The sequence below is a fragment of the Poecile atricapillus genome, chromosome 3 (assembly GCF_030490865.1).
Source record: "Poecile atricapillus isolate bPoeAtr1 chromosome 3, bPoeAtr1.hap1, whole genome shotgun sequence".
Taxonomy (NCBI): Eukaryota; Metazoa; Chordata; class Aves; order Passeriformes; family Paridae; genus Poecile; species Poecile atricapillus.
In genome coordinates, this window is record NC_081251.1 from 1263297 (window position 1) to 1278708 (window position 15412).

Genomic DNA, 15412 nt, shown 5'->3' on the forward strand with positions numbered 1-15412 from the left:
AATATAATATATTGTAAGACAATGTAATATATATTATACAATATAATGTATAATAAATTTAATACTTATATTTAATAATAATAAATATTTAATAATATTTAATTAATGCAATATATACTATAATATAATAATATATAATTATTGTATAATTATATATATTATTTGTAATACATATTATATATAATAATTATTGTATAATTATAATATACTATAATGTACTATAAATAATATATAATGTAATGTAATATGATTGTACAATTATATATTATTTAATAAATAATTGAATTTTATAATTCTATAAACTGAGTTGTAATTTGTGTCTAAGTTAAATGTTTTCCTATGGTAAATTACTAGACTTGTGGTGTAACTTTAGTTAAAGTACTCTTAGATTTGAGTGTTGTTAAGCTTTTAGGCCTACCACAATCCTTTTTATGCTTGTCTTTACACACCCACACACTCCCCCCAGATAATTCCCAATTAATTTCTGTTTTGATCAGCTGCATTTTCTTTGGTTTTTCTTTTGCTTTCCCTTGTTGTGCCCTAGTTGTGAGAGAATCTTGCCAATGAACCCGTTGTGCTTTGTTGGTTAATATTAAATCTGACTTTTGCTCATACCCTTGCCAGTGATTTTTTAAGCAGTCTCAAACACACCCGTCCGTGACAATTTGGCGTAGCCCTCAGGATGGCAAAAAATATCACTTAACTACTCACAAAGCCACGGGATAAATCCAAGCCTCAGTTTCTCGGTGTCAGGATAATTGGCATGACCAGGAAGCTGTGGAAGAATATTCAAACTGTGCTAGAGGCCGTTCAAAGGATGACAAAGACAAAGGAATTATTTGTGAAATGTTCCGGTCTGGAAGCTGCTCACTGATACCAAAAAGTGTCAAAGAGAACCAAGGTGTGAAGACTGAAGTGGAAGAGGCGAAGCAAATGAGTTTTTGTTGTCCTTGCAAATAGAACAGACGAGGAAGCAGCTACAGGAGGAACAGAGAGAGGAAAAAAAAAAGCTGTGAGAAAAAGTTGAAACTAGTGCAGACTTACAATTCTGTGAATGAAGCCAGACCCGTTATGAAAACTGAGGCAACCGCTGGACCTCGGGGTGGGACCCCAAAAGACAGCCCCGTAGGATCTGATTCAGATGGCTGAGTCACAAGAGTGCCGTGACCCTAAGCCAGGTGAAACTGAAACTGAATGTTTGTGGCGTGTTTGTTTAGCTGGAGGAAACCAAACCCTATTTAGCTTCCGGAGGCAGAGAGAAAGGGCCCTTGCTTCCAAACCTGGAGCAGCCTATCCTTAAACCCTTGGGCTGGTGACCCAGCCTACAGCAGCTCTGGGAAAACTGTTTTTCCTGTGGGAAGGATCCCATGGAATAGCAGAGAAAAGCCTCCTCTCCCTGAGCCAACAGAAGGAGATCTCGAGTAACGAGCTGACCAAACTCGGAGTGGGAAACTGGAGAGGGAGAAGAAGCAATTTGGCGTTGGTATGCGCCTGCAGAGCGCCGTGGCGGCTCAGAGACGCTTGTCTCCACCTGACCTCGGGAGAAAAAATGCGGCAGACGCCCTACGGATGATGGCTGGAGCATAAAAAAGCGTAAACAGCAGCGAGTTGAGGAGAGCAGCCTGGGAGGATGGGACTTCCCAAGCTGAAGCTGTAATTGGACAATTTACCCAAATATGGAGAAATATGGAGAAATGGACCAAAACTTATAAAAGTGTGAAACTCGTGACCGGTCGTCCATCTTGTGGATCTTGTGTCCATCTTGGGTCCATCTTGGGTGGAGCCACGGCCAGGCTCTTGCATTGCCCGAGGTGTATCTTTTGAAGGCCTTTTTAATAAATATCCACTTTATTCCTTTAGCTCTTCCCGGCCTCTGTTCCAGGTCAGCCTCCGCAGGCATCCCAGAGAGGAGCCTGCCAGACGAGCGAGCAGCACGCGGTTGCCCGCGTACGAGGACACTGAGGTGGGCTGCTAGCCATGTGGCCATGTTGTTGGAGTCTGGGATACAGAGTGTGTGTGCCCTTGTTTCTGATACTTAGTTCTAAGATCCAGAAAAACACTGAATTTCATATAACATGAAATTCACGAGCATGTTGTCATGGTGATACATGAAAACAACTGTTAAAGTTAGATAAAAAAAGCTAAAAGTGTGAGTGCATAGATTAGAAATTTTCTTAAATCACTGGGTGAAAAAGTTAGTTTAGAGAACAGGAGACAATATGGAGGATTTAGGCTGTTGTCTCTTGTCCCTTCTTCTTTCTTCTTCATGTTCTTCTCCTAGAGGTTTTTGGGTGATAGTGAGTGATTGGACAGAAAATGCCGCAGTGCAGCACACAGGTGATGGGTCATTGGGTCATTAAGAAAATTAATATACGTGTCTGTTGTTAATTGGGTAAAAATAGGTATAAAGATAAAAGAACTGCGTAGTTCGGGGCCATTTTGTGCATCAAACACAAAGTGAGCCACAAGGCCTTGTTTGTACCATCAGAAGAAAGAAATGTACCAGATTGCAGTGATTTAAACTTGTGCAGCCAGCCTAGAAAAACCTGTCAAGTTTTGTGATCACCTTCTAATAAACATGAGAAACAAGATTCCAATGAGCTCGGGAGTTTTCTTCAAATCATAAGAACTGAGATAAACAGGACTCCCCACGAGGGAGGATCCCAAAAGAATTCAGTCCAAAGGAGGCTGAGAAATCCAGGAGGAGAAAGAAAAATACAGAAGAAATACAGCAAAATCAGAGAAACAGAAAAAAGATTTTTTAGAGAAAAGTTACACATGTGGCCATGTGTGGGAGGCTGCTCGGTGAAGAAATGCCTCAGAAGGAAATACTGTGTCTTGAAGAGGCGTGTAAAACCAGCTTGTTTCTCACAACAAACATCTCAGTATCCCCACGGATCTGAGTCCCTACATTAGCCGTTCACAGGAAAGAGGAAGGGCCTGAGGGGGAAAGAGAGCGTTTTAAAAGCTTTTTTTTATTTCTTTTTACCTGACTCTCTGACTCTGTTTATAACAAATTTACTTCATACCTTTAAATTTTAACCTGTTTTGCCCTTAGAGAGTTTTTCTCCCACTCCTCATCTCAGCTCATGAACCCTTTGTTAATTTTTTTTCCTGAGGAAGAGCTTCTGTAGGTGCCCGGCCTTTGGCCAGCGTCAAACCACGACACCCACTACCACGAGAACCCGGATGTTAAAGCTGGTTTTTATTGACTGATCGGAATAGTAATATCCTCATTAAAACATCTCTGAGATGTCCTCAGTTCTTCAGTGGGGGTCTTGCACACCGGGAGCTGAGAAAGGCGGCTCTGCAGCAGCTGGAGATCGCGGAGAGCCGAGGAAAGAGCCCTTCCCGAGGACACACAGCCAGAAGGACTCTGGCCACAAGAATCACCAAGCCAAACAAAATACACGGAGAATCCAGAGGGACACCGGGAGCTCGCACCGTGCCAGGGGAGCTGTGAGCCCTGGGGATGTCCAGCCACAGCCACCTCTGGGTGGGCGACCTTGGGAAGACGTCTGAGCTGTGGGATACGTCCCAGTCTCCACTGGAGCCGTGGGAGGGAAGGGCAGGGTCTGCCCCTGGCCCACCCCAGGGCTCTCTGCAGGGCCTGCTGGGGCACCGTGCCCGGCGTTCCTGAGGTGGGACAGACCCCCGTGCCAGGGAATGTGACCTCCAGAGCTCCGAGCGGAGCAGGGACGGTGCTGGCAGCGGGGGACAGGCACTGGGGATGCTCTGTGCCCTCGCTCTGGTGGGGCTGGCACGTCCCCAGCTGCTCCATCCCAGCTCCCTGCTGGATCCTGAACATCCCTCCAAGGAGCCTTTCTAGAGCACTCCCACAATCATCCAAGTGACGCAGCCCCAGCTCCCCTCTCCTTCCCCTGATTCCCAGGAAGGCACCAACCGTGACCCCAGTGGGCAGAGGCCTCGGAGGCTCCCACAGGAGCCAGCTGGGCGCCTCTCCCAGCGCCGGTGCGGGATGCAGGGTCTGGAGATCCGTGCCCTGCTCCCGCCCCATTTCCCTGGGATTAAAGCCTGAATGGGACCCACAGAGAGGGAATGCAAAGAGGAGACCCGGCAGCAGGGAGGAGATGCCCCCAGGGCTGCCCAGAGGTCACGGGGAGGAGAAGACATGGGGACATGGAGCTGGGAAGGTTGTGCAAGGGGCTGGGGATGCAGGAGAGGCTCCCGCCCCTCATGCTCCCAGCAGCTTCTTGACCATGTATCCCGGCATGCTGTAGAGGAACAGGGCCACCATGATGAGGAGCAGCAGGGCCAGCACGATCTTGATGATGAGCCACTTGTAGCGGGTGCAGATGAGGTATTTGATGGACTTGAGAGGGTTCAGGAACCAGATGAACGACGTGTCTGGGCGGCTGCGGGGGAACCAAACACCCATTGTTAATCCATCAGCGTGGAAAAGGGGTTCACAGACCTTGTTCTCATCTTGTTCCACCCCCTGACATGGGTAGGGACCTCCCACTGTCCCAGGCTGCTCCAAGCCACAGTGTCCAGCCTGGCCTTGGGCACTGCCAGGGATCCAGGGACAGCCCCAGCTGCTCTGGGCACCCTGTGCCAGGGCCTGCCCACCCTGCCAGGGAACAATTCCTGCCCCAAACCCCATCCAGCCCTGCCCTCTGGCACTGGGAGCCGTTCCCTGGCTCCTGGCCCTCCAGCCCTTGTCCCCAGTCCCTCCCCAGCTCTCCTGGAGCCCCTTTGGGCCCTGCAAGGGGCTCTGAGCTCTCCCTGGATCCTTCTCCAGGTGAGCACCCCCAGCTCTCCCAGCCTGGCTCCATGGCAGAGGGGCTCCAGCCCTGGAGCAGCTCCAGAGCCTCCTCTAGCCCCTTTCCAACAGGTCCATGTCATTCCTGCTTTGGGGCTCAGAGCTGGATGCAGCACTCCAGGTGGGAGTAGAAGCCCACAACCCCAGGTCCCTGCTGCAGAGAGGCTGCTTCTTCTCACTTGGGTTTCTCCAGGGGATCAGGCTCGTTTCGAGCCAGCCCAGCGGGGGATTTCTCGGCCTCCTCCGCCGTCAGAAGGTGCAGCTCGGCCTCGACTTTGCCCTGCAGTGAGCAGAGAGCTGTGCTGAGGCCTGGGAGGTGCTCCCACCTCCGCCCCCCAGGCCAGAAGGGTCCCGAGGGAACAAAGCCGTGTGGGGGGATGTAGGGTGTCCGCAAAGAGTGCGGTCCCCGGGGAGCAAACCCTCTCTCTTCCCCGTCCTTACGGTGATCTCCAGCTCATCGTTCTCGTCCCTGGCCACGAAGGGCCACCAGCCCTTGACCCGCTTCTGCTTGAAGATGGAGATCATGGGCAGCTCGGCCTCGTTGGTCACCATCTCCAGGCTGCACTGCTTGGACGTCTTGGCCCCCCGGGGGAAGCGGTTCAGATCCAGCTCGATGGCTCCTGGCAGGACAAAGGGGACAACTGAGGTTGGCATGCCAAAAAGGCTGATGCCTTGGCTGGAGATGGGCTGGACCAGCATCTCCTGCCCTGGAGATCCTGCTGGATTGAGCCAGCTTGGGCAAGGAAAAATGGGGGGTCTTGGCTACAGGAGAAGTGGAGAAAAGGGATCTCAGAATCATGGAAACATCAACATTGGAAAAGCCCTCCCAGCTTTTCCAGCCTGGAGTCCAGCCTGTGCCTGATCCCCACCTTGTCCCCAGCCCAGAGCTCTGAGTGCCACATCCAGGAATTCCCTGCACACCTCCAGGGATGAGACTCCAGCACCTCCCTGGGCAGCCCCTGCCAAGGCCTGAGCTCCCTTTCCAGGCAGAAATTCCTGCTGCTGGCCAAGCTGAGCCTGCCCTGGCCCAGCCTGAGGCCATTTCCCCTTGTCCTGTCCCTGTTCCCTGGGAGCAGAGCCCGAGCCCTCCTGGCTGTCCCCTCCTGCCAGGGACTTGTGCAGAGCCACAAGGTCCCCCCAGAGCCTCCTTTTCTCCAGGCTGAGCCCCTTTCCCAGCTCCCTCAGCCTCTCCTGGGGCTCCAGCCCCTTCCCAGCTCCGTTCCCTGCCCTGGACACGCTCCAGCCCCTCCAGGGCTCTCCTGTCAGGAGGGGCCCAGAGCTGCCCCCAGCACTGGAGGTGCCCCAGCAGTGCCAGCACAGGGGACGGGCATTGCCCTGGCCCTGCTGCCACCCCAAAGCTGGCACAGCCCAGGGCCAGTGGCCTCTTGGCCACCTGGGCACACCTGGGCTCCTGTCCAGCTGCTGGCACAGCACCCCCAGGCCCTTCCCAGCCACTTTTCCCAGGCTGGAGTGCTCGGTGGGGTTGGTGTGACCCCAGTTCAGGACCTGGATCTTGGTCTTGGCCCGTGGGTCCAGCCTGTCCAGAACCCTCTGCAGACCCTTCCTGCTCTCTCATCCCACCTGCTCCATCCAGCAGCAGCTCATGGGGTTTCTGGGATGCTCTGGACCGTCCACCTACCCAGGAAATCATCGGCCGAGAAGTGGTCGGCGTCCCAGACCTGCAGGGTGAGGCGGGCTGGGATCTTGTACTCGGTCTCATCCCAGGAGAACATGGACTCCTTCTTGGAGATGACGATCTTCTCCTCGGCCATCAGGTAGTCGAAGGGGAAGATGTAGCGCCAGTTGAAGTTGCCTTCACCGGTGAGGGAGTGGTAATGGACATCCGTGTCCTGCTTGTCCTCCTGCTGCCCCTTCAGCCACCTGCAGGGCCCGCGGGTCAGAGGGGTCACAGGGTTATGTGGGGCAGGAGAGGGGACAAGACCGCCCTGTCCAGGCAGCCAGGGTGACTCCGGGACTGGAAGGACCTGAAAGTTATGACCAAGGGGCTGGGGCTGCTCCAGAGGCTGCAGCAGCAAATCCAAGGGGCAGGAGGATCCCGGAGGGGACAGAGAACTTGAGGAGAAGGAGATCCAAGGGGGTTGTCTGAGGGTTTACCCTGGGCCAGGAGATGTTCAGGAATTGTACAGGAGCTGGGAGCAGAGCAGGATGGAAAGGGATCAGAACAGAGCTGGAGAGGGACTTTGGACAAGGGCCTGGAGGGACAGGACACAGGGAATGGCTTCCCCCTGGAAAAGGGAATATTTGGCTGGGATATTTGGCAGGAATTGTTCCCTGGGAGGGTGGGCAGGCCCTGGCACAGGTTCACAGAGAAGCTGTGGCTGCCCCCGGATCCCTGACAGTTCCAAGTCTGGTCCAGCCTGGCTTTGGAAACTTCTAGGGATGGAAGGTCCTCAAATTGCAGAGGGATGGAGCTGCTGGGATGGCCCCAAGGTCTCCTCAGAGCTCAGGGTTTTGCTTGGGTTCCTTGGAGCTGCATCCCAAGGGATTTGTTTGTTGAGTGAGGACCACGGCCTGGAGCAGCCTGGGATAGTGGAAGATGTCCCTGCCCATGGCAAGGGCTGGGATGAGGTTTCAATTCCCTTCCCACCCTCAGCATTCCGTGATTCCGTGACTCTCTGAGGTGGTGAAGTTCTGGAAGGGGCTTTCCCTTCCTGCTGAAGGAGGGTGAAGCAGAGAGGGGAACAAACCATCAGAACAAGCACCAGACTGGAGGTGGAGGCGGCAGGCTGGAAGTGCCATCAGGGGACATCAGGACGAGCTCAGAGAGGGGCAGAGGGGACTGAATGATGCCTCAAGCTTTAGCTTTCATATTTTTTAGATTCTGTACTGCCTTAGTGTGACTCTGAACTTCACACAAAGCATTAGCACGTTCTCCTCACAGCTCAGGCAGACAAAACAATCCTTTTCCAGCCCCAGGACCAAGGACACCGTTACAGCCTCGGGCCCAAAAAGCATAAACAGCAGAGAATTGAGGAGAGCAGTCAGGGAGGATGGGGCTGCATCACCTGAAGCTGGAATTGGACAATTAACCCCAAGATGGAAATGGACCAAAACTTAGAAAAGTGTGAAAACTCATGGCTCAGAGTCCATCTTGGATGGAGCCACGGCCGGGCTCTTGCACTGCCCAAGGTGTATCCTTGGAAGGCCTTTTAATAAACACCCATAGGAATACCAGAGGAACAAATACTTCATTCCTTTAACTCTGTCCAGCCTCTGTTCCAGGTCAGCTTCTCCAGGCATCAGGGTCTGCTGCCCACCAGCACCACCCGTGTCCTGCCCCTCTCCCTGCTCCAAGCCCAGTGAGTCCTGCCACCCGCCCCGGGAGAGGCGGAGGAGGCGCCGGTGGAATTCCGGGCTGTACCTACCCCCTGACGAAAATGTCGCTGGATTTCTCGCCGGTGAAGTAGTCGTCGTCCTCCAGGATGACCTCGTCGGTGTTCCACACGATCACCCTGAGCTCGTACCTGCCCGAGGGAAGGGAGGGAAAGGCAGGTGAGGCACGGGAACGAACGGGGAATGGGGTAGGAGGGGACGGGGTGATGCTGCCAGAAAGCAGAGCCGGCTGCCAGGAACAGGGAACTGAGCACAGGGATCCATCCCAGGGATCAGGAGGGGATCTCAGCCATGGAGATGATTACAGGGATGGGACTCCTCCTGGCTGGGAGAGCTGGGAATGCTCACCTGAAGAAGGGAATGGGGCAGAGAGAAAGGGCCATTGCTTCCAAACTGGAGCAGCCAATCCTTAAACCCTTGGGCTGGTGACCCAGGCTACAGCAGCTCTGGGAAAACTGTTTTTCCTGTGGGAGACCCCGGAGCCCCTTACCAGGGCTCCAGAAGAGCTGGAGAGGGGCTGGGGACAAGGGATGGAGGGACAGGACACAGGGAATGGCTCCCACTGGAAAAAGGGAGATTGGGGTGGGATATTGGGAAGGAATTGTTCCCTGGCAGGGTGGGGAGGGGCTGGGCTGGAATTCCCAGAGCAGCTGTGGATGCCCCTGGATCCCTGGCAGTGCCCAAGGCTGGGAAGGGGCTTGGAGCAGCCTGGGATGCTGGGAGGTGTCCCTGCCCATGTCAGGGGGTGGAACAAGATGAGCTTTAAGGTCTCTCCCCACCCAAACCATTCCACGATTCCATGATCTCCACGTGAGCTCGGGTCAGCCTCTCCAGGTGAGGCGAGCACCAAGGGGAGCTTTCCCTCCTCTGCTCCAAACCTCTGCCAGGAACCTGCCAAAGGCTCAATGGGACAGCCCAGACTTGGATTTTGGGAGATTTCTGACCAAAATTGGGGTCTGCAAAACAACCAGAGCCCAACTCTTCCTGCTGTCCCCCTTTACTCCACAGGGCTGTGACCTCCCCCCAAAACTGGCTCAGAGTCCTCCTGGAGACTCCAGGAGGTTTGGGGTCTCCAGGGAATTCCCAGCACTGTGCAGCAGCCTGGGGACCTTCCCATCACTTCTGCTTGGGAATTTTGGTTATGGGGGGAGCAGCTCCTGCAGTGGGAGATGGTTGGAGGAGGAGCAGAGTCCCGGCTCCCGCAGCGAGGGGAGGATGGAGGGAGGCTCAGGACACGTGGCCACAGCTGCAGCACCTCACTGGGAGCACCAGGGAGTCTCCAGGTGAGCGAAGTGGATTTACAGCTTCCTTAAACCCCCTCCCTTGGGATCTCCCTCTGGCAGTGCCCTGGCTGAGCCCATCCGTGGGATCCCTTCACCTTTCCCAGCCCCTCCTGCCTGTGCCTGCCTGTCCCATGCTCCCTCTCCCAGCTGGGATCCAGGGATGTTCTCTCCACCCAAGGCTTTGGCTGCCTGGGCTGCACAAGAGGCTCCCATCAGGATTCCCAGTGCCATCCCTGCATCCCAGCCCTGGGGGCAGGAAAAGGGGCCTGAGGACTCAAGGCCAGCAGGCTGAGAAAGGACTAGAATGAATATTGAGGGACGAAACGTTCTTCTTCCCTCTCCATGCGCAGTCTGTGCCTGCTCTTTCCTGCTTGGAACCATCGGCTGTCCCAGTAGCCTCCACCACTCATCCCGTCCATCCATCACCTCCTGGAAAAGCCCATCCAAACTGCCCCGGGATAACCCTGCCCCCACCCAGGAGAGGCTCAGGGCTGGGCACTCTGCACCAAGGCCTGGGAACGATGGAATTTCCCAGTTCACACAGGCAAGAAAGATTGGGAGCTGCAGGGGATGGAAGGCGTGGGATACCGCCCTCAGGAGCAGCTCTGGAACTGCTGCCCCTGTTGGGATCTCTGGGAATGCCAGCACGGCTGAGGAACCCAAGCAGAGGGCTGGGCTGGCCATGGAGCAGCAGCAGGAGGTGGGAGAAGCCAGGATCCATCCCCAGCCTCACGTTTTCCCTGGGATCAGTTGGCTGGGCTGTTCCTTACTTCTTTGGTTTCCTGGGAGAAATGTCGATGGCAGGGCCGGGCGCTGGCATATCCATGGGGAACATGTCCACCCACATCTCCAGGCGGCCCTGCGGGGTGCGAGAGGCACGGTCAGCTCCCCTTGTCACTCCTGTCCCCTCCTGTCCACCAGTGTCCCCCTCTTCCCACAGCCATCGTTCCAGCCATGCTGGATGTGGAGCGGGACAAGCTTTTCCCGTGCCATGAATCCTTCTCCACCCCTGCAGGAGCGCCTCAGGGCAGGGGGTGGAGCTGGATGGGGTTTAAGGTCTCTTCCCACCCAAACCATTCCATGATTCCACAACCTCCCCATGAGCTCAAATCAGGTGAGCCGAGCACCAAGGGGAGCTTTCCCTCCTCTGCTCCAAACCTCTGCCAGGAACTTGCCAAAGAGGCAGCCCAGGCTTGGATTTTGGGAGATTTCTGACCAAAACTGGGTCTGCAAAACAACCAGAGTCCAACTCTTCCTGCTGTCCCCCTTTACTCCACAGGGCTGTGACCTCCCCCCAAAACGGGCCCAGAGTCCTCCTGGGGACTCCAGGAGATTTGGGGTCTCCAGGGAATTCCCAGCACTGTGCAGCAGCCTGGGGACCTTCCCAGTCCCTTCTGCTTGGGAATCTGTTGGGAATTTTGCTCCCAGGTGCCCAGACGTGGGGAATCAGGAGGGACTGTGGGATGTGAAATGGATGAGGATGGCTCATGGGGCACTGGAGATCTCTGCTGGTATCCCGGGGTGACCTGCCCACCCCGAGGTGGGTTGGGGCCGTTTTGGGCTGCCCCTGTTCCCGTTGGAATGCGAGACCTGCTCGATGCCGGGCTTGTCGGGGTTGAGCAGCGGCCGCGTCTCCACGTGCTCGGGGACGAGGCGGCAGCCGGCCCGCGGGATGTCCTCCCAGTGCCGCAGCACGGCCAGCGCCAGGTGCTCGTCCGTCGGCTTCTTCTGGCCTGGAGGACAAAGGAGAGCTTGGACACCTGGGACAGGGACACAGGGACAGCAAAGCACCCGGGGCCTCCACCCATGCTCCGACTGCCTCATCCTCTCCTTCCCTTGGGAACACTCTGTTCCTCAGCTGGCACTTCCTAACGCCTCCTTCCTCTCTCCAATCCCTGTGGAAGGTTCAGATCCCTGTTCGGTTTTCCCTGTTGGAACCAATCCTGTGTTCCCTGGCCATGTTTTCCTTCTCTCCTTCAGCCCTCCTGGCCTGTGTCCCTCTTCCTTGGGCACACGTTGAGTGTGTTGGGACACAACCCTCATCTCCCACTGTTTGGGGATGCATTCCCATGGAAAACAATTCCCTAAATGCTGGAGGTGTCTCCATGCACTGCTGGGAGGGCATTTCCAGAGGCAGCTTTGGGTGTCCATGGATGTCCTTGAGTGATTCCAAGAGGAACCTGCTGGTCTGGAGGGTCTGTGGGACTCTGTAACTGGTCCCGTACTGGGATGGGGACTGCAGGGATGGGCCCACCACATCTGTCTGGGGGGTTGGACCTTCATAAGTCCATTTCAAACCACTCCATGATTCAAACTCCCCCGAGATTCCAACCCTGGATGATGAGGAGACCCCCCAGACCCTCCAGAACCTCCATCCTGTGGGGTGATCCCACAGGGCCATACCATTTTCGTCCTCGATCTCCGTGGGGCCGGTGAAGACCCTGTTGGCAACTTTCACTCTTCCCCCTGGCCCAAAGTGCGGCCCGTCCACTTTTCCCTCTTTGCACAGCTTGGACAGGATTTGGGAGGGCTTCATGGGGTCACGCCAGGTGTTGTACCCGTGGCTGGGAACAGGAGGGAAAGATCAGCCAAAAAAGGTTGGGAGGACAAAGGAATTTTTTTCCCTTTTGCCAGGAAAAAAACCCACTCCACCACGAAGCACACGGAATTCTCAGGGAAGGAATTTGAGGCAGCAAAGGTGAAACTTCAGAGTGGACTTGATCCCTCTGTGCCCCTTTTGCAAACTCCTCCCACCCCACTTTGGTACAGACCTGGAATTCCCGGTGCTTGATTCCTGATGCTCGGCATCGCCCCGTTTGCTCTGCTCCTGTTTCAGCCGTGACCTCACCCCTCTTCCCACTGGTCCCCCCAGTCCCTCCCTCCTGCCCTGGGCTCCTGACGACCCATTCCACTGCTCCCTAAGGCTGGTCACAAAACCAGGGATAGCACAGACTCCTCCATTTATCCCTGCCCCTGGCGGGATTGGACGGCATGAAGGTTTTTCCCAAACCAAGTCATTCCAGGACCAGCAGGCAGTGAAGGGGGGAGATTCCCGTGGGAGCTCTGTGTGGGAGGTGGGGCAGGGAAGGCTTTTCCCGTACATGGAGTAGGTCTGGGACACGCCGCAGGTGGCCCGGTGCTTGCTGTAGAAGCGATTCTCCAGGTCGATCTTGGTCTCCCCGATGAGGTCGTCGGTGCCCACCAAGTCCCAGTCGTAGACGGCCACGGTCAGCATGGACTCCATGGGGAAGGTGGCCTCGATGTCGAAGGATCTGGGATTGGGGGGAGCAGAGAAAAGCTGCTGCAGGGTCCGGCTGCCACTCAGGACAGACCCGTGGGGGAGCTCTGTCTGCTCCAGTCCACGGACGGTGTTCAGTTTGCATCCATCACCGCAGGACGTCTGAGGTGGGGTTTAACTCAACCACCAGCCCTTGATGGTGGGGAAAATCCTTGACCTGGGTGTCCCAACAGCCCTGAAATTGAGTTTGTGAATTATTCTCACTCAAATTTAGGTCTAATGATTCCTAAGTGTGTGTTTCACCTTGGTCAGATAAACTCCAGGTGCATCTCTTAAACACTCGGTGCTACACTGACCACACGCTGGCCAAGGAGGACATCCCGGAAGGACATCCACACCGTGGGATAAATCCCATTGTTCCAGCTGAAGGAGCAGCCATGGCACACCCCAGCTGCAGGTCTGAGGGCTGGCGGGCTCAGGCTCAGCTCAGCAGTTCTGGGCACAGACTCACTTCCCAAAGACGGGGTTCAGCTGCTTGGAGATGTAGTTCTCCTTGTCCTTGATGTCCGTCTTGCCCAGCTTGATGGCGATGTAGGGATCGGCTTTCCCGTTGATGTCAGCAGGGTGGAGATCCGTGGCCTGGAGGGAACGGATGGGGTGGGTCAGCGCTGTCCGCAGCAGCCAAGGATTCAGGGATGGGCCCGTTCTCCATCCCTGAGATCACCCGGCCACTTCAGTCCCTAAACGGAGTGTCTTGGATGGAAACAGGGATGAAACAGGGTGTCTTGGATTAAACTGGGGGTATTCCTGCCTCGTGTAAATCCCTGTCCTAGTTTAGGGAGAGGTTGGAACTGGCTTTGTCCTGAGATGTCACCACAGTGACCGCTGGAATCTCATCACAGGCAAGAAAGAGACTCTAAGGAAACGCCCCCAGCAAGAACCTGGGGATGCCAAGACATCCATCCCCTTCTCCTTCTGTCCTCTCCATGCTGGATTCTCCCCAGAGAGGGGGTGAGGACCCCCAAACTCTCCAGTCCCACCTCCAGGCATGGCCCAGCAGCAAGAACACATCCACCCAGTCACGGCTGTTTTTTTGGGGTTGACCAAAAACCCCAAAAAAGTTGTCCAAATCCTGCCATACCTCCCCCATCCCCAAGTTGGCGTCCACTCTTCCAACCTGGTGATGGATGGGAGACTCCATATCCCAGTGGGAAGCAGCTCTGGGTGGAGAGGGAGCCAGAGGTGGTTCCGTTTGTGATGCACTGGGACAAGGTGGTGGCAGAGGGCAGCCCAGGTGCTTCCAGCAGCATGGAGGTCCCCCACAAGAGCCTGGCTGCAGAACCCCATGCTTGGGGACAGGGGGATGACCAGTTCAGGGGTCAGGAAGTGACTTTTTCCAGATATATATAAGGAAAACCGTGCATGGGCTGGATCACATCAGTCATGGATTGTGTGTTCACAGAGGTGCTGTGACCTTCACACGGATCTCCTCAGTGCTGCCAGATCCCATTCCACTCTCTTTTCTCCCATTCTCTCCCGTCCCGAACCATCACTGGGGTGGTGATGTGGCTGTGGAATGAACCAACAGCTCACAGTACAGGCTGATCCAAACTATCCATGGGAACTGGGCACTAGGACACGCCGGTCCATCCCACCTGCTGGAGAGAGGTCTCTGGATCTGGCAGGAACTTGGATCTGTCCTGTTCCTAGTGCTGGGAGCACACAGCTCAGGAGACACCGTTCAGGGTCTGGATATCCTGGGATATCCCTGAACAACTTGGGATGGTGGGAGGTGTCCCTTCCCACAGCTGGGGGTGGAGCAGGATGGACTTTAAGGTCCCTTCCAACCCAAACCATTCCATAACCAAGGAGCTGCTTCAGTCCTTGAGCTGCATCCTGGGTCCCGAGGCACTGCAGCTGAATCCCACCGTCGCTACGGCTCCAGGACCAGCTCCAGGTGGGAGGGAGTGCCAGATCCCACCTGTCCCACCCCCAATTCCCACTCACCCGCACGATGTAGACTCGGACCAGCACGTTGATGGGGTCGTTGCTGGGGATCCCCTGGAACATCCCGAAGGTGGGGTCGTATCCTGCCTCCTTGGTGATGTCATCGGGGAGCGGCACTTTGTAGACGCACATGGAGCCCTGGTGCGAGGGAGGGCACGGCCCAGCTGAGTCCTGCTGCCCAGGGCCTCCGGGGAAGTAAACCCATCCCGAAACACCCTCGCCAAAGTCCTGGCCACCATTCCTAACCACTCACTTTGAACCTCCCCACGATCCGCTCCTCCTCTGTGGCGTTGTCGTCGTTGTCCCCAATCTTCCCCCGGAGCAGGTTGAAGGTGTGCAGCCAATCCTCAAAGTTGTCAAACTCTGCTTCCAGCTCTTTGTTGAAGACCTGAGATGACAGGGAGTTAAAAGGAGGGAATTTGGGATAAAAACAAAGGTGAGCAAAAGGTGTGGTGAGTACTCAAATCAGCGCAGAAGGAACAAGGGACAGGGCGAGAGGAAACGGCCTCAAGCTGTGCCAGGGAGGGTCAGATTGGATATTGGGAAAAATTTCTCCATGGAAAGGGTGGTCAGGCCTTAGCAGGGGCTGCACAGGGATGTTTGGAGTCCCCATCCCTGGAGGTGTCTAAGGAAGGCCTGGATGTGGCACTCAGTGCTCTGGGCTGGTGACAAGGTGGGGATTGGGCACAGCTTGGACCTGATGGTCTGGAAGGGTTTTTCCAGCCTCAGTGATCCTGGGATTCTGCG

At 55.4% G+C, this 15412-nt stretch overlaps 1 protein-coding gene across 1 annotated transcript in view; it reads right to left on the reverse strand.

The window, feature by feature from the left end:
- Window positions 1-3203: 3203 nt before the first annotated feature.
- Window positions 3204-15412, reverse strand: part of OTOF (otoferlin) — an 87451-nt gene continuing 75242 nt past the window's right edge. Inside the window, 12 exon segments of the mRNA XM_058836538.1 lie at window positions 3204-4376; window positions 4963-5063; window positions 5225-5403; window positions 6423-6664; window positions 8170-8268; window positions 10191-10279; window positions 11011-11153; window positions 11824-11984; window positions 12522-12692; window positions 13170-13297; window positions 14666-14803; window positions 14919-15053. Of these exon segments, the coding sequence (XP_058692521.1) occupies window positions 4196-4376; window positions 4963-5063; window positions 5225-5403; window positions 6423-6664; window positions 8170-8268; window positions 10191-10279; window positions 11011-11153; window positions 11824-11984; window positions 12522-12692; window positions 13170-13297; window positions 14666-14803; window positions 14919-15053 (1767 nt within the window). The 3' untranslated portion in view covers window positions 3204-4195.